Here is a 21,890-nt window from a genome sequence, read left to right as displayed (position 1 = left end):
GCTCCTCCGGGTGCCGTCAGCCAAGCAGTGTCGACTGGCGGCCCCCAGGGGGAGGGCCTTCTCTGTGGGGGCACCCACTATCTGGAACGAGCTCCCCCCGGAGATACGGAGGATCCCGGATCTGCGCACCTTCCGCCGTGCTCTTAAGACCCTCTTATTCCAGCAAGCCGGCCTGGCCTAATTTTTCTCCCTTTCTTTTAAATTTTAAATTGAAATTTTAAAATTTGTTTTAAATTTATTGGGATTTTAATTGTCGTGGGCCATATTATTTAATTTGGTTTTAAATTGTTTTTAACTTTTGTATTTCTGTATTTTATCCTGTGCCTATTCACCACCCTGAGTCCTTCGGGAGTAGGGCGGTATACAAATTTAATAAAACCTAAACCTAAACCAGGGAAAATAAGTAGGTGAAAAGTCAAACGTCCCTTTCCAGATGCCTCCCTTCTCCTTATGTCAGCACTAGAGTAAATGCAGCTTGAAGTGCTGACATTAACCCTTTCTCGTTTCTTCCTTTTTTCCGTGCTGTATTCTTCTCATTTCTTATTTCTTAGTTCTCACCAACTTATTTGGAAGTTAGTCAAATACAGTGATGCACAGAATCCGGTAATTTTAAAAGGTTATAAAGATAATATAAGATAAAAATAGAAATTTGCCCGTGCATTCTGCTCGCTAATGTCAGGTGCAAGAAATCAGGAACCAGGATAGCATGCAAAAGTCCTACAAGTTTATTTCATGTTACCTTTATACAAGAATCTGATCTACGAATTGGTGCCAGATATGAGTCGACGGACTTCAAAGGGGATTTAGAGAAAGATAGATAATAAAGGTATTAGCAAAAAGAGGAAACCTGAGAATTCACAAGGTTGATGTTTTATGGAACAAAATTGTGACTGAAGCTAGAGGTTCTGCTTTGGGTATCACAAAGCCCCCTCCAAGAAGGTAACAAGGAAAACAAATTGTGAAGAGGTTGTGTGGCATGCCAGACAATCATGTAGACCCTGCTAAGCATCGCTTACAATGCCATGCCCTGGATAGAAGGGAGTGAACTGCCAACAATCTGCCAATAAATAAGAATATCAAGAATGATTTTTAAAAAATTGGCTCAATCAATAGACTGGGAAGCAGAAAAAAATGTCTTAGAAATATATAACATATACAGAATAAATTTCCAATATGCCACAACAAGGAATGTTGCAAAGGGATGCATTAGTACACTTTGAAAGAAAAAGAGGACAAGCTTGAGATTGTTACTTTAAATCTTAACTGAAAATTGATAATATGGACATAATCGGAGGCATAGTGATGCCAAACTGATGATGCATTTGACTCCACCTTTAGGGTCAGCTTGGTCAGCTCCTACAGCTAGGTGTTTTCACTTCACTATCTTAGTTCGTTTCTCCATAACTTGTGGTATAAAATTTACTAAATTTTAATTCCATGAGAGTCATAAAGCCTGGATTTTGGATTTGTTCTGTACGTTAGTCTAGTCTAGTCTAGTCGAGATACCCTGGTTTAAAAACTATCCATCTATGGTGCACTGTTGCTCCTAGTTAATGGTTACATACAGACAAACAGGACAGATTTAGTAGTATATAGATAGTAGTAGTATATAGAGTAGTAGTATATAGATATATAAGTGTAAATGTTGATAGATGTTGATAGGTGCAGTTGGGAAAGGTACAAAACAACCCATTTCAAAACCAGAACCACAAATTTTAAAAAGGGGGGAGATAGAGTACTCCTGCCATGTGTTAAAAATACAGGTGGAGGCTAAATCAAAGCATGTTGGCTTTAGAGAAAATCATGCATGTTCTAGGCATGATTTCTTTCTTCTCACAGGGATAGAAATCGGGGTCACCGGTTAAACTTTTGTAAAAGTAGTTTTTATTGAATATAAATATTAAAAAAGACATACGTAACATATACACAACAACCATTTATACAACATATACACAAAAAGAGTGTAATTTCTTCTTAAGCATTTTTTCAGAGTGACGTTTTACAATTCTACTTATGATATATTCCTTCACCTCTCCTTAATCTAATAACATTTTTTATTATATATATATATTTAAATCGGTAATATTTCCCCTATATTTTTTGTATATTTCTGATTTTTAACCAATTATACCAATTATTCCATATTTTATATTAGTCTGATTCTTCTCTTTCTTGTAATTCTTTGGTTAACCTATCCATTTCAGCGCATTCTAAAATTTTCCCTATTACTTCTGTTTCACTTGGTATTTTTGAAAGAAATATTCTCCTCCCCCAAATTTAACATATGGGACTGGCCTTTTCAGGGGAATCTGGTCATCGCACTCTTCAGAAGAGCCCAGCAAACTTGAAGCAGCCTTCACATTCCTCTTGTGCTGGATCCTACTCTAGTTTTAAATCTGAAAATGGAACCTGCCCGATCTCAACTATCAGCACTCACCCAGATCCCGCGGAAGAAGCAACAGTAGCAGCAGCAGCAGCTGAAGAGGACCAGGGATTCTCTTGAAGGACCTCAAGGCAGCCATGCCGATAGCAGCAGGAGAAACATCTGGAATGACTTCACATCTTACCCAACAGATCTTTCCTACAGCAAAAGGAGCAAAAGAGGAACTCTTATTTCCTCCTTGTAAATTCGGACATTTCCCAAGTTTGAGTTACTAAGGAAGTGATCAATATCCAGTAAAGGAGATCATAAAAATGCACAGGAGTTGCATTCTGTGGCTGATTAGTTGACTCCAGTGATTTGAAGGTTTGACCAAATGATAATTGGACCTGGGTTTGGAATTAGTATTTTTTTCTTTTCTTTTATTAAATTTGTATACCGCCCTACTCCCGAAGAACTCAGGGCGGTGAACAGGCACAGAATAAAACACATAAATACAAAAGTTAAAAAACATAATTAAAACCAAATTAAATAATTTCGCCCGAGACAATTAAAATTCCCAATAATTTAAAAACAAATTAAAATTTCAGTTTCAAAAATTTAAAAGAAGGGGAGAAAATTAGGCCAGGCTGGCCTGCTGGAATAGGAGGGTCTTAAGAGCACGGCGGGAAGTGCGCAGATCCGGGATCCTCCATATCTCCGGGGGGAGCTCGTTCCAGATAGTAGGTGCCCCCGCAGTATTTAGTGTATGACAATTTATAGAAAGCTAGGAGCCTACTGTGTCGGAGGCAGTAGATGTTTGGTAGCTGATGGGACTCAGAGGCATGTCCAAGTTGGTGATGTCACCGTTGCCTGGGAGCATCCAATGGGGGCTCTCCTCTCATCCCCGCATGGGTTCCCACCAAAGTGGTACCTATTTATCTACTTGCATTTTGATATGCTTTTGAACTGCTTGGTGAGCAGGAGCGGGAACGAGTGGTGGGAGCTCACCCCATCACACAGTATTTGGGTCTCAAACTCGGGCTTGTTGATCGTCAAGCCTGAGTTCTAACCATAGAGCCACCATGCCCCTTTATCGTAATAGCACTAGCCCTTAGACTTATATACCACTTCACAATGCTTTACAGCCCTCTCTAAGCAGTTTACAAAGTCAACCTCTTGCCCCCAACAATCTGGGTCCTCATTTTATCCACCTCGGAAGGATGGAAGGCTGAGTCAACCTTGATCCGGTCAGAATCGAACTGCCAAATTGCAGGCAGCCGGCAGTCAGCAGAAGTAGCCTGCAGTACTGCACTCTAACCACTGGGTTAGAGTGGTAGGAGCTCTCTTAATCCTAAAGTTCATCGGTTGCAGAAAAAGATCTATAGAACAGACAGACCTACAAGTTTCCTGTTTTGTTTTGTTTTTTTGAAACTGTGATTCTAAAATGGCAAGTGGACAAAAACGATGAAATTGTGCCAGTATAAGGAAAGCCTGCAACCACTTTTTAGATTTTTGAAATTTTGAAATTTAAGCATTTAAATTTCTTTGGAGGACTTTGCTTTTCCCAAAGGTGTTTTTTCAACAGGCAACTGGACTTTCTCATTTTTTCTTTGAAGATGTTTCTCTTCCCATCGAAGAAGCTGAAGAGGTTCTTAAAAAAGCACCTTTGGGACTGTTAGGATATGGTTTGAGCCTAACAAGTTGTCCAGGCAATATATGTGTACTGTAACTTTAATCTGTAAATGTATTATGTGACTTTAATGCTGAGTCATGCTGTAATTAGGTAATGACTGGTTGTGAGAGTATTTAAGCAAGGTATTGTAACGTGTTCAGTTGCTGCTATGATACGCTGCCATTGTGTATGAAGCTGATGTGATATGCTACCAGAGTATGATATGCTGCCATTGTGAGGAGTTGCTAACATTCTGCTAATCATCGTTTGATGGATCTGTTACCATCGTGGTTTGTGAACCAGAGTGAGTTTGTTATTCTAACCAACTAATGTCTGTTTGGTAAGAAGATATCTGTAACTACTGGACTGATTTAACTGGCAAAGACGTGGACTTTGTTTAAAGACTATGAGACTGTTTTTTCTACTATAAAGTAAGCTTTTGATAAACTAGTTTGCATATCTCTTATTTATTGCACTCAGCAATGTTTCCTTGTGCATTTACTCTGCTGGTTGGTAACACAACACCAATATCCTTAACAGGGTCAACCATGACCTGGATGGCTGAGAAGGTCCATAGACATTTGACTTTGCTTTGTTCTCTGCTCTTTTTGAATAAGACTTTTATAAGTGGTTATTTCAGGAAGTTTATTGTGCATGGGAAAAAAAACTTCCAATTTTAACTGAAGTTGTTTAATGAGGAATCAACATCAATCTTAAAACTTCCTGACTGTGTTGGGATATTTTGCTGTTTAATTAAAAGAGGGAGTCAAAGACCAGAATATTGCCTGTAAGCCATTCATAAATGTCAGTGGTGAAATCTAAAATTTGTTACTACTGGTTCTGTGGACGTGGCTTGGTGGTGGGGGTAATGTGACTGGGTGGGCGAGGCCAATTTTTTTTCTTTTAAAACCATTTTTTCTACAACCTCTTTGGCGAAGTCGTTGTAAAAAAATGCTTTCAAAAGCTCTGACGATTCCAGCTGAGTTGCCTGATCGGCAGAGGCTTTTTTTCTTTTAAAAGCCTCTGCCAATCAGGCAACTCAGCTTGGATCCTCAGAGGCATTTAAAAGAAAAAAAAGCCTCTGCCAATCAGGCAACTCAGCTGGAATCATTAGCTGATGATCCCTTTGACGATCAAAGCTGAGCCACACGATCATCAGAGGCTTTTTTTTTTTTACTTTTAAAAGCATTTTTTCGGCCGAAGATGTTGTAGAAAAAATGCTTTTAAAAATTAAAAAAAAAACCTCTGATGATTGCACGGCTCAGCTGGGCAATGGGGGGGGGGGGCACAGGGATTTTTGCTACCGGTTCTCCGAACCACCCACCTCCATCGCTACCGGATCGGTCGATCCAGTCCAAACCGGGAGCATTTCACTCCTGATAAATGGTGCTATTTGAACACAAGGTGGAGACAATAAGCAAAACATTGCTTGTAAGACGCTAATTTAGCAGAATAAACCTCACCATTCATAGTTTCATGACAAGTTGGTTACTAGAAAAAAAAGTAGGAAAGGGGAATCTGAACCCCTAGAAAGTATTTTGCAGGAATAATCAAATGAAACACTTCAAGTGATTCAGGGAAGGAAGGAAAAACCGAAGAAAAGATTAATTGGCTCTTAAAGTATCTTCATGAGAGCCAAGGTGGTGCAGTGGTTAGAGTGCAGTACTGCAGCTACTTCAGCTGACTGCTAGCTCAGCAGATCAGCAGATCAAATCTCACCGGCTCAAGGTTGACTGAGCCTTCCATCCTTCCGAGATGGGTAAAATGAGGACCCAGATTGTTAGGGGGCAATATGCTATTTAGTATACTGTCTTTGGTGTAAGCCGCCCAGAGTCCTCGGAGAGTGGGCGGCATAGAAATATGACTAATAAATAAATAAATAAATTAGGAGATTCATCAACTTAATGGAGAAGTAAAACAGATACAGTAAATATAGAGTGGATTTTTTATTTATTTATTTATTTTTTTGCAGTACATGATAGAGAAGAAAGATTTTGGTATGAAGCTAACCTGGACAATAGGGCCCACTTAGAACTATAGAATAAGGAACTCCAAACATCGTCCCGAATTCTTCCTAAGGAGTCTGGAGAAGATATGATAATCTTTATTTGCCTTTTTTTTCTGTGAGCAAACTGGCACACATTAAAAATGAAATTCTGTTGCCTGCTCTAAAAAGTATACATATACATAACATACGTACTGTGATAATTTCAATAAAAATTATACAGATAATTTTTTTAAAAAAAAGTTAAATGTTGGCAACAGGGTCTTCTGAGCCCAATTCTTAGTTATTTCTGTTCCTTTTTTGCAGACATATAGAAACCAATATGAGATAGACAATTAAATCAAGTAAGTAGAGCAAAATATTTGAAAGCGACACCACATTTTCTTTGTACCCATTATGTAAATTATAGAATGACATAATTCTTGGAAAATGATCTCTGTACAAATAATATACAGACACAAGGATTGAACATAGAGATTTAACATTTTATATCACTTCATCCTTCCAAAGCATGTCTACACTCCTGAATTATATGTTTTTTTTATAGTTGCTCTTTTATAACTTCTGCAAGCAAATAAATAACTGTGTGTTATATTATTTTATTAGTTTTTACTAAATTTTATAAATTAATATTCATGCAAAAATACCCCTGTAGTGATGCTATTTAACCATAAGAAGGAGCCAAGGCAAAGGTTGGGATTCATCCGGTTCGCACCGGTTCAGAAGAACCGTTTGTTAACTTTCTGAGCAGTTCAGCAAACCAGTTGTTGGACGAAATCTACTTCCAACAGCTTTTTGTTTTTCCCACTTTACAGAGCTACTCCTGTCAGGAAGGCAGGAAGGAAACATTCTGGTGTGCCTCTGTGTTGTTTCTAGCCTAATCCTTATTTTTATTGTCCTGCTTAAGTGTTTTCAGAAACCGCCTATTAATGGTTCTTGGCAGTATGCCCAGATTCTCTGGAGGTTGGTTTTTTTTTTTTTGCTAGGGACTTGACTTTTTAAAAAGCTTTTTACACTGCTTGGGGGGGGGGGTACTTTTGGGGGGTACTTCCAAGAGGAAGGATGCAAGCTTGGCACTCTGTCTGATTTTTTTACTGCCTTTTTGGGAGCATGTGATCTTTCCTTAAATCTGGATGATTTCCTTAGGATATCTTGTGAGGTGAGGGTTGTGGCCGCCAGTGGCCAACAGAGCTGGCAGCAGAGATGGACAGTGAGGAGTTTGGGGAGGAACTTGGGCCAGTCCTGGGGGCTGGGGAAAACTCGGACGAGGGCTCTGTATCGGAGGCAGAGCGGGGGCCACTGCCATCTAGTTGTTCTTTGCTGCCTCCGGAGTTTTATATTGTTGTATATAAACAAGTATCTTCTATAAATGAATCCTGCTGAATTATTTACTTGTGTGCTGGATGGATTGCTGCAAACTCTAACAAGTTTTCATTTCAATGCATGTCCGAAAGAACAATTTCTTCAGTTTTCTTTCTTTCTTTCTTTCTTTCTTTCTTTCTTTCTTTCTTTCTTTCTTTCTTTCTTTCTTTCTTTCTTTCTTTCTTTCTAATAAAGAATCAGCATTTACATTTTAAGGAAGATTCGATTAAAGTCCCAGACATGGCAGAAAAGTAAGGTTATTTTTCTTTTCTTTTTTTTTTATTGAAAAAGTTTTACAAATACCAATTTTTCCCCATTTCCCCCCCATCCCTCCCTAACCCCCCCTAACCCTCCCCTCCTCCCATGACTTCCCCAAGGTGAAATCCATCCACATTGTATTATAACATACTTTACCACCCGTCTATTCTCCCCCCTGTGTAGAAATGTAGATACCTTTCTACATAACAATAAGCTATATTGCCCATTATTTTTCTTTTTAATCTCCGTATAACTTTATACATTTGGCAGAGTGAAGCACTCATGATACAAGCATTTTAATAATATTATTACTGATTCCCTAATCGGATCCTTTCTCATCCTGAAAATCTGTGGGGAACATGAGTCCCTAACTTGAAAGTCCAGATGGTTTCACTTCGTGGAATGTTCCAGAATGAGGTTTTGTCCTCTTGCGTCCAAACACTTTTACTAGGAAGAGGCAAGACACGAAAAGAAGGATAGCTGCTTTGCTCAGGAAAAGTGCAATGCAGAGAACAAGGAGGGATAGTAGCTGTGAGCCTGTGGAGAAAAGACAGTGGATTAACAAAACAGAATAACAGAGTTGGAAGGGTCCTTGGAGGTCTTCTAGTCCAGCCCCCTGCTCAAGCAGGAGACCCTATTCCCGTGATGATGAACCTATGGCATGTATGGGACATGCCAGTTCTCGCCCCAGCCCAGCTCCACCGTGTATGTGTGCATGCCTCCCGCTAGCCAGCTGATCTTCAGATCTCTGCTGCACATGTGCAGAGGGGAAGGGTGCATGCACAGGGGGTGCAGGGATGGGGCTCTCTACATGGGGCTCCCCTTGAAGAGCACCCGGAGGCTCCAACTGGCCCAGAATGCGGCCGCGCGGGTAATTACGGGAGCTGCATGGCGCTCCCACATAACACCGCTCCTGCGCGAGCTGCACTGGCTCCCAGGGGTCTTCCGGGTGCGCTTCAAGCAGGGGTGAAATGCTCCCGGTTCGGACCGGCTCGGGCGAGTAAGTCGCGATGGCGGCGGGCAGTTTGGAGAACCGGTAGCAAAAATCCCTGCCCCCGCCCCCCATGCCCAGCTGAGCCCCGCGATCATCAGAGCCTTTTTTTTCCTTTTAAATGGCTCTGAGCAGTCAAGCTCTGACAATCTCAGCTGAGTTGCCTGCTAATCAGGCAACTCAGCTTGGATGGTCAGACCCATTTAAAAGAAAAAAAGTTTCTTTTTTTCTCCCCCCACCCCCAGCCTCCAGCTTGCTTACCTTAGCTGCTGCACTTGCTGTAATACCTGCAATCCATTGCATCAGCAAGCAAATGAATCTCCCTGCCTACAATCAAGCTCATCGGTGAGCAGCTCTATCTGCACTTGTGGACTTCAACTCCCAGCAAAGCTGGCTGAGGAATTCTGGGAGTTGAAGTCCACAGGTCTTAAAGTTGCCAAGGTTGGAGACCCCTGTTCTATTGGGTAAGTTTTTTCCCCTTTGGGAGCTTTAAAAAAAATAGTTAATTGGGTTTTTTTTTAAGTTGTTCTTTTTTTAGACCTAGCCATTTAAAATTTAGGAAGTTTTAAATTTAGCTGCTTTTATATAAAAATAAAAATAAATAAAAATAAAATAATATTTGTGCAGCTTTCTGAGATTTAGTGTGTTTCTGTAGTGTTTCACTCTAACTACACAAACACACAAAATCTCACAAAGCTGTATATGGAATTTTGTGTGTGTAAAGCGTGAAAGTTGTTTTTTGGGGGGCTTTTTGTGGCTGTGTGAGGTTCCTGCTTGTTGCGGGGCCATTTTGAGTCTAGCACAGCTGCTTTTACATTGTGGCTGAGCCAGTTGTGTTGTGTTGTGTTGTGTGTGTGTAAAGTGTGAAAGTTGTTTTTTTGGGCTCTTTGTGGCTGTGTGAAGTTCCTGCTTGTTGCGAGGGCCATTTTGGGTCTAGCACAGCTGCTTTTACATTGTGGCTGTGCCAGTTGTGTTGTGTTGTGTTTTGTAGGTTAAAAAAGGGCAAAGAAGTGACATTGACTTGGCCACGCCCACACCCAGTCACCTTACCACCAAGCCCCGCCCACTAATTAAGCCCCACCCACAGAACCGGTAGCAAAAAAATTTAGATTTCACCCCTGTATTTATCTATCTATCTATCTATCTATCTATCTATCTATCTATCTATCTATCCATCATCCATCATCCATCATCCATCTATCATCTATCATCTATCTGTCATATCTATCTATCTATCTATCATCCATCATTTGTCCATCCGTCCATCCATCCATCCATCCATCTATCCATCCATCTATCTATGTATCTATCTATCACCCATCTACCTACTGTTGGAAGAAATATCCAGTTCCACTTCCAAGCCGGGAGAAAGGCACTGGAGACAAAATGGAGGCTGGAGGCTTGTTATAGAGATGGTTTAATGATGAAGCAGAACCACATGGATTCTGGGATTCTGACCACATGGAGTTGAGAGTGGGGCTTTGCACTTGAGCTTCCTGTTCCTGTGCAAGAACATGTATTCTATTGGCTGTTGTCAGACAGGGGTCATGTGTGCCTGAGCTAAGTTTAGTTGAAATTTGCTGGGGGTGATGCAACTGAGATGGTCTACTGAAGGAGCTTATGTTCTGAAAGGGTGTGGGGCAATTCCTATTATGGGTTTCTCCTGGTTTGGATCTTGAATGAGGGTTAATCCCACCTTTGTTCAGACCTTGCGGCAGGGAATTTTTGTCCATGAATATAGAGCCACCTAGATACTTGCTTTTTTCAATAAGTTCTTTATCTCTTAAGTGCTGACATCCACTCAGGGCTATTAAGAAAGGTGGGGGTTGCTTTCTCTCTCTAAAAAAAATGTGTTTCTCAGTTTTCCATCCAGGGAAATATAATATTCTGCCTTTTTTAATATTTCTCAAACTATTTCACTCTTCTAGCAGAGGGGTGGGTGCTAACTTTCTACACTACCTACATTGCTATCATCTATTTATGTACTTTTATTATATATTTATGTAAAAGATGTATAATCTTTTATGTACACTGAGAGCATTTGCTCCAAGACAAATTCCTTGTGTCCAATCACACTTGGCCAATAAAAAATTCTATTCTATTCTATTCTATTCTATTCTATTCTATTCTATTCTATTCTATTCTATTCTATTCTATTCTATTCCCTCTACCATCTTCTATCTCTATCTATATATCATCTATCTATCATCTACCTATCTATCTTTCTATCATCTATCATCTATCTATCTATCTATCTATCTATCTATCTATCTATCTATCATCTATCTCTCTCTCTCTCTCTCTATCTATCTATCTATCTATCTATCTATCATCTAAAAAGTCACTTCCTACAACCTTGCAATCCCTTAATTTGGAGTAGAGTCAGGACCACTAATTGGAGCTGAGCATTTACTGGTCGGATGCCCTTCCTGACACCTGTGCAGAGTTCGCAGCAGATATTGTTTCTTTGCGCCCTAGGAGAGAAGCATCTGCCGCTGCCTAGGATTGAACCGTCAACCTTCCAAGTCAGAGGCGAGAGTGTAGTGTCTGGCTGATTTTATATGATCATAATTGATGCTAAAGAGAAAAAAAAAATTAGTGTGGAAAGGATCACAAACTTACTTTCAATAGGACCGCCCACACTTCTGTTGTCTTCAAGTTGCATCCTGATTAAGAGCCTAGCGGTTTCGTTGACCAGATGCTGGGAATCATGCTGGACCTGGCAAAGGAACATGGAGGAGTTCTTGTCTTCGTTGGCCATCATCTCTAAGTTGTTCTTGAGGGAAAAAGTCCCGTCTGGATTCGAGGTCTTCACGCCAAGCTTTCCTTTTCTGGCCTGGGCATCCTTGGAAAACAACTCCACTTTTGCGTCCTCTGGATAAAAGCTTTCTGCGTTGCAAGTGACCGTCACTGAGGAGTTCAGCTGGACAGGAGAAGGTGGGTTGATCTCAAGACGGACCTTGGGAGGAACTGAGCAAAGAAAGCCAAAGAGGTCAGTCAGAAGATCTTCAGACTCCTGGTTCCTGCATGCAGAAGATGGTAGAAGACCATCTTTTAAATTTCTGGGCATTTATATCTCGAAGCACCTCTCATGGACTATGAATGCTAACATGCTTGTGAAGAAGGCAGAGAAGAGGCTGTACTTCCTGAGAATGCTCAGGAAGATAAATCTATCTCAGCCTCTACTTCTGTCCTACTATCGCAGCACCATTGAGAGTGTCCTGACATACAGCATTCTTGCATGGTATGGGAGCAGCTCTGTAGCAGAAAAAAAAAGCTCTACAGAGAATCATTAAAACTGCCCAGAATATCATCGGGCTCCAGCTACCAGCCCTGGACGACATCTTCGAATCTCGCTGTTTGAGGAAGTTGCATAACCTTCTCAGAGACTCTTCCTATCCTGCTTATTATCTTTTTGGACTGTTGCCTTCTGGCAGAAGATACAGAACAATTAAAACTCGGACCACACATCTTCTGAATAGTTTTTATCCCAGAGCTATAATGGCACTCAACAATGAACTAAAGGGCCACCATCAGTGAGCTGTTGGACAGCATTACTTGGTCTGTTGTGTGGATGTTTGGGTGGTTTAGGGGTGAGGAATTGTGGTGGGTGGGAGTGTGTTTGGGGATTGTTATGTGTGTTGGACCCGGTCTTTGTGTGTTAAGTGAATTTTGTTGTATGTGTATACAATTGAGTTCAAAGTTTCCCTGGCTAAGCAAGACATTGTTAAATGAGTTTTGCCCCATTTTACAAATGTTCTTGCCGCATTCGTTACGCGAATCACCGTATTTGTTAAACTAGTAACACGGTTGTTAAGTGAATCTGGCTTCTCCCTTGACTTTGCAGGTTGCAAAAGGGGGATCACATGACCTTAGGATGCAGCAACCGTCCTAAGTACATGCCAGTTGCCAAATGTCTGGATTTTGATGACGTGACCTTGGGGATGCTGCCAGGATCATAAGTAGGGAAAATGGTCGCAATTCACTTTTTTTCACTGTCCAAAGTTCCGTTGTAACTTTGGACAGTCACTGAATGAATGGTTGTAAGTTGAGGACTGCCTGTATTTGGCCACCCAACTCAAATAATTGGACTCTGGGCAGCGTGCAAAGTCACTGAGCAAAAATACAAAGGAAAAAAAAAACAGAGCACACCACTAAAGCAAAGTGAAACAATTCTGGACTAATCAGATTTAAAAGATATCTTGCCCACTCAACTTGACCCAAGTCCCTGGGGAAAGAGCCAGAGGTGGAAGGTCTTTCTAAAGACCTGCTCCCCATATAACCACAGCCCTGTGAGGTAGGATGGGTTGAGAAAGTGGGGTTGGTCTCAGTGGACTTCCACGGGACAAGAAACTGGGTCTTCCTGGTGCCATTTCCACTGCCATGGAGATGCCTTTTACCAGGTCTAGACTCCTTTGCCTCGTCCCTCTCTGCAACTCAAGGTTCACCTACCTCTTAGGACATCCCCAAGTGCGAAGGTCTGCTGGAGAGGACCACGACCCTCCAATGATCTGTGTTGGATCTGGCAGGTCAGCTGGGACTTCACGTCTCCTCGCTCCAGCAGGATTTCCACCATGTTCTCCGCTCGGTACGAGATGCTCTGCTTTTCATCAGAATTCAGGATGTTGGTCTGGCCATCCGATATTTTTTTCCCATCTTTCCACCAGCTGACCGTGATCTTTTGGGGGGAGAATCCCCCTGTGGAGCAGCTGAAGGAGGCCCGAGACCCCGCCGTGATTCTTCTTCTGGGGCCAAGAACCACGGGCTGGGATGGCATGGCTGAGGGAGAAAATAGAGAGAGACATCAGTTGACGTTCTTCAGAGACAATACAGGAGGCCCCAAAATGGTTTGTGGTTGGAAAGGCTCAACTTTGTGTCAGAGTTTGCAGCAGCAATCACATCCAGGAAGCACACACAGGTAACTGATTCAGCAGGATTCATTAACTTCTCTTCATATACATAATAACACATAAGTCATATATACAATACCAAAAGCAGGTTTTCCAACACGGTAAAGAGGAGAGATTGTAAGTAGGTACAAACACAGGCCAGGACAGCAGAGAACAGTTTCCGTTCCAATTCAGAGCTCAGAGCCAGAGCTAAGCCACGCCCAGGCTCCTTGCTGTTTCAGCTTCCATTGGCTGACCTTGTTACTAAGCCTCATTCATTAGCTGACCTTGTTACCATGTCTCTGCCAGTCACGAATACACTGACCCTTTGAACATTGGATTTACTCCCACATATCTTATGGTTGACTGGGAACATTTATTTATTTTATTTATTTTATTCGGCTTATATGCCGCCCTATCTCACAATGGACTCAGGGCGGCTCACAACAATAAAACACAAACCACAATATAAAATAAAGACCAAAATCTAAAAAATTTAAAATTAACCCTTAAAACCAATTAAAACCCCATCATCAGTCCAGGTCAAGGGATTTGAAAAGCCAAGTTTTTAATTCCCGGCGGAAGGTGCGAAGGTCAGGAGCTAATCGGAGCTCCAAGGGGAGTTGATTCTCAGGCACACCGACCAAGAAGGCTCTATCCCTGGGGGCCGCTAGCTGCCACTGTCTAGCCGACGGCACCCTGAGTAGGCCCTCTCTATGGGCGCGAACCGGGCGATGGGATATCGTTGCTGGCTGTAAGTGGTCCGCCAAATATCCTGGTCCTAAGCCATGTTGGGCTTTATAGGTCATCACCAGCACCTTGAATCTCACCCGGAGGGCAACCGGTAGCCAATGCAAAACGCGCAGGAGGGGTGTAACATGGGAGTATCGGGATTCTCCCATCACAACCTGCGCGGCTGCATTTTGCACCAGCTGAAGCCTCCGAGTGGTCCTCAAGGGCAGCCCCATGTAGAGAGCATTGCAGTAGTCAATCCGTGAGGTGACCAGCGCATGAGTAACAGTGCGTAGGGCATCTCGGTCCCATCTCCCTCCGTCCCCAGAAATCAAATGTAGAGGGCCACTTACCAATCACGGAGACCAGAGTGCCTTTCCCTGAAGCCAGCTCTCTCTCTGGGTTCCCTGCCCTGAACTTCACACAATAGTAGGTCCCAGCATCTTCAGGGCGGACGTTTTGGATGTTGATGCTGAAGTCCGTGTTGGATCCTGGGATGACCCTGACCCCCCTGTTGGAAGATCCTTGTTTATCGCTGTAAATGGGGGTCTGGTTTCTGTCCAGCCCTTTGTACCACCGCACGCTTCCAGGTATATTTCCTCCAGTCAATGTACACCTTAGAGTGAGGTCCTCTCCAGCTTTCACCGATACGGTTTCCGGAAGTTGGGTTACCTCTACGTTCTGTCCTGTAACAACTGAAACAAAAAAGAGACACTTTTGTAACTGGGTTTCTTCTAGAAAGTGGTTACCACTCTTCTGGGGCAAAAGGACCATTGGTGGTCTCCTTCGGACAGAAGAATTATTTGCATTTCCTAATGCCAACCTTCTGGCTTATGAACTGACCATCTTTGAATGACCACCGTGCAGAGGGCTAATTTATAAGGTGGGCGAGTTTTGCATTTTATTTGCTTTTATTCAACTTGTATCTTTCTAGGGTGTTTTGATTTTAATTTGATGTGAATTTTAAACCTGTCATCCACATATTCACCCATTGTTCAAGCATTACATTATATCCAAGGGTCCTTGCCCACTGATTTTGGAGTACATTTTTATCCATCTCAGATTATATTGCTTTCCAGTTTTTCTTTGTTTATGCTTAAGGGCAGGCCCGCAGGGTGCTTAAATCCAGCCTGTGGGGCCGGCCTGGAAATATCAAAGCACCGGTCCGCTGGTGTCTCTGGTGGCTAAAATAAGCCACGTGCAGCCCATCCGGACCTCATTTTCACCCTCCATGGCTTCCTGCAGCACTCTGCTGGCCGAAAATGGGCTGAAAATAGGCCAAAATTGGGCCAAAGATGGGCGACAAATGGGTGAAAAACAAGCCAAAAAATGACTCAAAAATGGGCTCGAAAAACAGTTAAAAATGAGCCTAAAACAGGTGGAAAATGGGTGGATAATGGGTCCAAAAATGGGCGGAAAAGGGGCTCAAAAATGGGTCCGAAAAATGGGTGAAAAATGGGCCCAAAACTGATGGAAAATGGCCCCGAAACAGGTAGAAAATGACCCCAAAAAAGAGCCCAAAAATGGGCCACGCGGCCCATTTTTGATTGGCAGAGTGTTGCAGGAGGCCATAAAGGATGAAAACAAGGTGCAGGGGGGTTGCGTGTGGGCCCCCCGCACCCCATTTTGGCCAGCAGGGTGCTGCAGGAGGCATCCATCCTGGCCCCCCTGCTGGTCCTCCCATGCGAGCCTTCCCCGCGGAGGAAAACTACAATGCTGATCCCGCCCTCAAAGAAATCCCTGCTTAAGGGCATTAAGCTGTAAGTAATAGCTGATTGCGAATGAAGGCAATTATATGTGTCCCAGGATAATGGTGCAGGATACAATCTGGGTCAGTCGTCAACCAGCCATCAACACACTCCAACCAACATCTAAAAAAGCCACATACATTATAAATATCACGCACAGAACAGCACACACTGCTAGATAGAAGTTCCCTGAGGATCAGGAGTAGGTTCTAAATTTTTTTACTGCCGGTTCTGTGGGCGTGGCTTATTTTGTGGGCATGGCTTGATGGTCATGTGACAATTCTTTAGGATTTAGCTGAGGTACTGGTCTACCAGGCTTTTAACTGCTTGCAGAGCTGTACCGGTCTACTCATTTGTTTTTGCAGGCACTGGTCTACTCATCTGTTTTTGGAGGCACCGGTCTACTCATTTGTTTTTGGAGGCACCGGTCTACTCATTTATTTTCTTTTAACACTGATCAGCTGTAGGGCGGCCCTTTGAAGCCCCGCGGCAAGAGTTTAAACAGTTTTTTCCCCTCTAGCCATCAGCTGGGACTCAGGAGGCAGCAATAGATTGGGGGTGGGGCCAAATAAAAGGTAAGAATAACACGGGGGTGGGGGGCAGGGGGATGGGGGGGCAGAACCGGTTCGGTGACATCATATCATCACCGCTACCGGCTCGGCAGAACTGGGCCGAACCTGGAGGAACCCACCACTGCTGAGAATGAGTTCCAGCATGAGTCCGAAAGCTCAGAAGACAAAGCCTCTGATCCCGGTGATCGACCCAGATCGGATCCTGCAATAACTGATTATCTTAGAGCCGTGATGGCAAACCTATGGCACGCGTGCCAGAGGTGGCATGCAGCGCCCTCTTTGTGGGCACATGAGCCGTCGCGCCAGTTCAGCTCCACCATGCAAATGCATGCGCCTCCCACCAGCCAGCTGGTCTTCAAGTCTCTGCCATGCATGTGTGGGGGGAGGGGCATGCGCGTGGGGCACATGCATATGCATGCGTGGGGGATGTGGGGCGTGCGGTGGCCCGCAGGCACATGCGTGGGGAGTTGGGTGCATGCGGGGAGCGTACACGCATGCACAAGGGGCGGGGTTAGCCATCACTGGCATAGGATTTCCTGTTTGAGCAGGTGGTTGTACTAGAAGACCTCTAAGATCCCTGGGACGAAAGGTTTATTCTTCCAAGCTTTCAGGCTTGGAAGACCATCCTCAAGGGAATTTTTGTCTCTCCAGAATGTGTGCACTGGGATGTTCTACATCAGGGGTATCAATCTCAAGGCACACAGGCCGAATCCTGCCCGCAGGTTGCTTAAAATTCTAGTGAATTTGGTTCCTTATGTTGTAAGTGGGATGTTCCTCCATGCTAGATCTGGTAAATTCAATGAATCGTATATATTTATAGCGTGCCCAGCATTTGTTTTAGTAATGCTAACATTTCTCATTGCATACATCTTCATTTTTTAGATGCCTTTTTAAAAAATGCCATTGGCATCTATGTTTTGTTGCTTAGATGGATTGAGCAATATTTGTACATCAAAATTAACCCTCTCTTGTTTCTTCCTCTTTCCCGTGCTGTAATCTTCTCATTGTATAAATAGTTCTCAGTTCTCACCAACTTATTTGGAAGTTAGTCAAATACAGTGATGCACAGAATTCGGTAATTTTAAAAAGTTATAAAGATAATGTAAGACAAAAATAGAAATTTGCCCGTGCATTCTGATCGCTCATATCAGGTGCAAGAAATCAGGAACCAGGATAGCATTCAAAAGTTTATTTCATGTTACCTATTCCAGGCGTGTCAAGCTTGATTTCATTGAGGGCCGCATCAGGATTGTGTTAGACCTTGGGGATCGGGTGAGTGTGGCCAGGGTGAGCATGGCCAGCTCCTTCATCACTTGTGTCGGGGGCGCCTGTGGGGGCTGAGTGCTCTGCCAGCGAAAATGGACTCCCGAGCTCTGTTTTCAGGTGCAACGGTCTCCTGCAACCCTCTGCCAGTGAAAACGGAGCTTAGGTGGGCCCCCGTGGCCCTTGCAAGCTCTAGTTGTGGCTGCGATGGCCTCCTGCAACTCTCTGCCAATGAAAATGGAGCTCGTGGTGGGTGGCATCTCCCACCCACAAGATTAGCTAAAATGAGCAAAAACCTTTTACCGATGTGTTGGAAATGTAAGGCAATGCCGGGGACTTTTTATCATATGTGGTGGGAATGCCCGAAAGCCAGAGATTTTTGTCACCAGATAAAACAATGGCTGGAAGAGATGTTAATGCAAAACATAGAGTTAAAGCCAGAACTTTTTTTACTGGGTATTACAAAAGACAAATATAACAAGGGAACAATATATCTAATGTTACATATTCTAACGGCAGCAAGATTGGCCTTCATGCAAAATTGGAAAAATTTTGCAGAAGAAGAGGTATTAAATATGATATTGCTGGAATGGACAGGTTGACTCTGGCACTCAAAGATAAAGAGTGAAATGGAATATTATGAAATATGGAATAAAATGTATCATTGGTTGGAGAGGAGGAGGAATGTTGGGATAAAGGATTATTGATAAATTGAAAGTTTAGAAATTTCTATGCTAGTATTCTGTGACAAATAGGAATGGAATTGGTATTGATGTAATCTTCACAGACGAAAGAATTTATGTGGTTGAATTGTGATAGATTGTATATGTTTTTACTTGTATCATTAATAAATAAATAAAATTGTAATATTAATAATCATAAAATCATAAATAAAATAACATTGTAAATTTACAAATACAATTGCTACCAACCTGCCTTCCATTGAGGACCTGTATACTGCACGAGTCAAAAAGAGGGCTGTGAAAATATTTACAGACCCCTCACATCCTGGACATAAAATGTTTCAACTCCTACCCTCAAAACGACGCTATAGAGCACTGCACACCGGAACAACTAGACACAAGGACAGTTTTTTCCCGAACGCCATCACTCTGCTAAACAAATAATTCCCTCAACACTGTCAAACTATTCATTAAGTCTGCATTAGTATTAATCTTCTCATTGTTCTCACCACCCATCTCCTCCCACTTATGACTGTATGGCTGTATCCTTATGATTTATATTGATATTGTTTCCAGATTGCTTATTTGTACCCTATGACGATCATTAAGTGTTGTACCTTATGATTCCTGACGAACGTATCTTCTCTTTTTATGTACACTGAGAGCGTATGCACCAAGACAAATTCCTTGTGTGTCCAATCACACTTGGCCAATAAAGTTATTCTATTCTATTCTATTCTATTCTATTCTATTCTATTCTATTCTATTCTATTCTATTCTATTCTACCCTACCCTACCCTACCCTACCCTACCCTACCCTACCCTACCCTATTCTATTCTATTCTATTCTATTCTATTCTATTCTATTCTATTCTATTCTATTCTATTCTATTCTATTCTATTCTATTCCATTCCATTCCATTCCATTCCATTCCATTCCATTCCATTCCATTCCATTCTGCATTCCGTTCTGTTCCGTTCCGTTCCATTCCATTCCATTCCATTCCATTCCATTCCACATTTTCTATTCTATTCTATTCTATTCTATTCTATTCTATTCTATTCTATTCTATTCTATTCTATTCTATTCTATTCTATTCTATTCTATTCTATTCTATTCTGTACCCTATGACTATCATTAAGTATTGTACTTTATGATTCTTGATGAACATATGTTTTATTTTATGTACGCTGAGAGCATATGCACCAAAGACAAATTCCTTGCGTGTACTGGTGCACATTAAAAATGAAATTCTGTTGCCTGCTCTCAAAAGAAAGAATATATCTACCCATACACATACATAACAAACATATACACATGCTTGGTTCCTCCCTTCATAAATTGTTCCGTAAAATTTACCAAATTTTAACTCCACGAGAGTTGCAGGTCCTGGATTCTGGTTCCATTCTGTAAATTAGTCTAGTCTAGATACCCTGGTTTTAAAGCTATCCATCTATGGTGCACTGTTGCTCCCAGTTAATGGTTACACACAGACAAACAGGACAGATTTAGTAATATATAGATATATAGATGTAGATGTGGATAGGTGCAGTTGGGAAAGGTGCAAAACAGCCCACTTCAAAACCAGAATCCCAAATTTTAAAGGAGGGGGATGGTGCAAGGGTGAAATCCTACTGGTTCGGACCGGTTTGGGTGAACCAGTAGTGATGATTGGCATCGGTTTGCCAAACTGGTAGAAATCATCCCTGGTGGCCCTGGTCCCACCCACCTGGTCACCCACTCAACAGGCAAGCCCGGGGCTGCCATGCCCGCCTTGCCAGCCACTTCCGTGCACTGCACTTTTGTTGTGGCCCCGCCCTCTGAGCCTATCCCATCGGAGGAAGAAAGCTCCGAGCATGAGGAAGAGGAGTCAGCCAGGCCTCCCTCTCCAGGCCCCTCCCCTCTGGCACTGTCTCAGGAGCCGGCCGAGGGAGAGGAGATTAGCCGGGAGACAGGTGTCTCGGATGAGAGTGAAGGAGAGACGTCATTCCTGGACGCACGCCAACGAAGGCATGATAAACAATTGCAGCAGCTCAGGAGGCGTGCTAGGGATTAGAACTGAGTCACTGGACCACACCCCAGAGACTATATAATAGAGGGTGGTGGCCAGTGATCCCTGTGACGAACAAAAACAAACCCTGGATAGTCACTAGAGCCTCGTCCGAAGCTACCGAGAGGAATATTGTTTCTGTTGGACTCTTGTATGCTGAGTATATTATCTTTCTGTTTCTGTGGCAATAAAAGCACTTGGCAGACGGTGTGTATATCGCTGCCAAGTTGGAGATAAAGACCTGGGTGTGTGCCAAGTGCTTCCTTAAACCTTGGCTGGCTGTGTTTGTGTGTGTGTGTGGACGGGGACAGATCAGCTTTGAAGGGGCTGCCGCTGCCGCCACTCTCATTACCCTCCCTCCCTGCCTGGCTGCAGATATTCACCTGGCCTCCTGGAGCACCACGGCGGCGGCGCTGTTTGCTTTCTTCCTTCTCCCGCCGCAAAATGAAAGCGAACAGCAGTGGAGATGCTTCAGGAGGGCAGGCGGACGTATTCGTTATAGTTGTCATCTGCAGACGTCCGCCTGCCCTCCCAAAGCACCACTGTGGCAAACAAAGCAACCCCATTGTACTGTGCCTCCTCCTGCAGCCAAGGACGCCCAGCCGTGCGTGTCCTTTCTGAAAATGGGCTGTGCATGGGGCGCTTGGAGAGAGAGAGAGAGAGAGCAAGAGAGCTCTCCAACCTGTTTGTGTGTATGTGTGTGTGAGAGAGAGTGAGGGACGGAGTGATCTGAAGCCGAGGCTCTCAGACTTCTGGCAGTGGCGGGGGGCGTCGTCTGAGCAGCCCTGAGTCAGCCAGCTCCACCTGACCTACTCCCTGAGTCTTGCCGTTCTCCTTGCCTTCCCGCGCCCCACTCAAGCAGCAGCAGGCTCTGCGGGACAACAGGGCCTCTCATTTTTCCCACAGCGTGGCATACGCTTGCTACCTCTGCTTGTCTGCTTGCAAGCGGCAATCTTCTCTGCTTCTCTCAGGACAGTGGTGCAGGCACCATGGATGCATCGCTTGTTAGGGCTGAGCAGGGAAGCTGCTTTCACACCACTCCCCCTCACTTCCCTGAGCGCAGACCCAAGGCTGTGCACTTCCTCGCTGGTCATCTGGTCATCAGAAGAGCACACCAGATTTGAAGCAGCCTTCACATTCCTCTTTCACTGGATTCTACTCTAGTTGTAAATCTAAAAATGGAATCTGTCTGATCTCAACTGCCAACACTCACCCAGATCTTGCAGAAGGAGGAGCAGCAGCAGCAGCTGAAGAGGACCACAGATTCTCCTGAAGGACCTCAAGTCAGCCATGCAGATAGCA

At 43.3% G+C, this 21,890-nt stretch overlaps 1 protein-coding gene across 1 annotated transcript in view; it reads right to left on the bottom strand.

Moving 5' to 3' along the window:
• The window catches only part of LOC139315114 (tyrosine-protein phosphatase non-receptor type substrate 1-like), a 32,595-nt gene extending 10,715 nt beyond the window's left edge, over positions 1–21,880 (bottom strand). The window contains exons 1-6 of the mRNA XM_070941134.1: positions 21,802–21,880; positions 14,625–14,966; positions 13,103–13,429; positions 11,294–11,620; positions 8,032–8,196; positions 2,438–2,581 (exon numbers count right to left, since the gene is read on the bottom strand). Of these exons, the coding sequence (XP_070797235.1) occupies positions 2,438–2,581; positions 8,032–8,196; positions 11,294–11,620; positions 13,103–13,429; positions 14,625–14,966; positions 21,802–21,880 (1,384 nt within the window). The remainder of the gene's footprint in view (positions 1–2,437; positions 2,582–8,031; positions 8,197–11,293; positions 11,621–13,102; positions 13,430–14,624; positions 14,967–21,801) is intronic.
• Between the last annotated feature and the right edge of the window lie 10 nt (positions 21,881–21,890).

Source organism: Pituophis catenifer, unplaced genomic scaffold, assembly GCF_029215685.1.
Source record: "Pituophis catenifer annectens isolate HBS135680 unplaced genomic scaffold, rPitCat1.0.hap2 SCAF_3, whole genome shotgun sequence".
NCBI lineage: Eukaryota > Metazoa > Chordata > Lepidosauria > Squamata > Colubridae > Pituophis > Pituophis catenifer.
The sequence above is the reverse complement of the archived record's forward strand: the minus strand, read 5'-3'. Positions and strand labels throughout refer to the sequence as shown.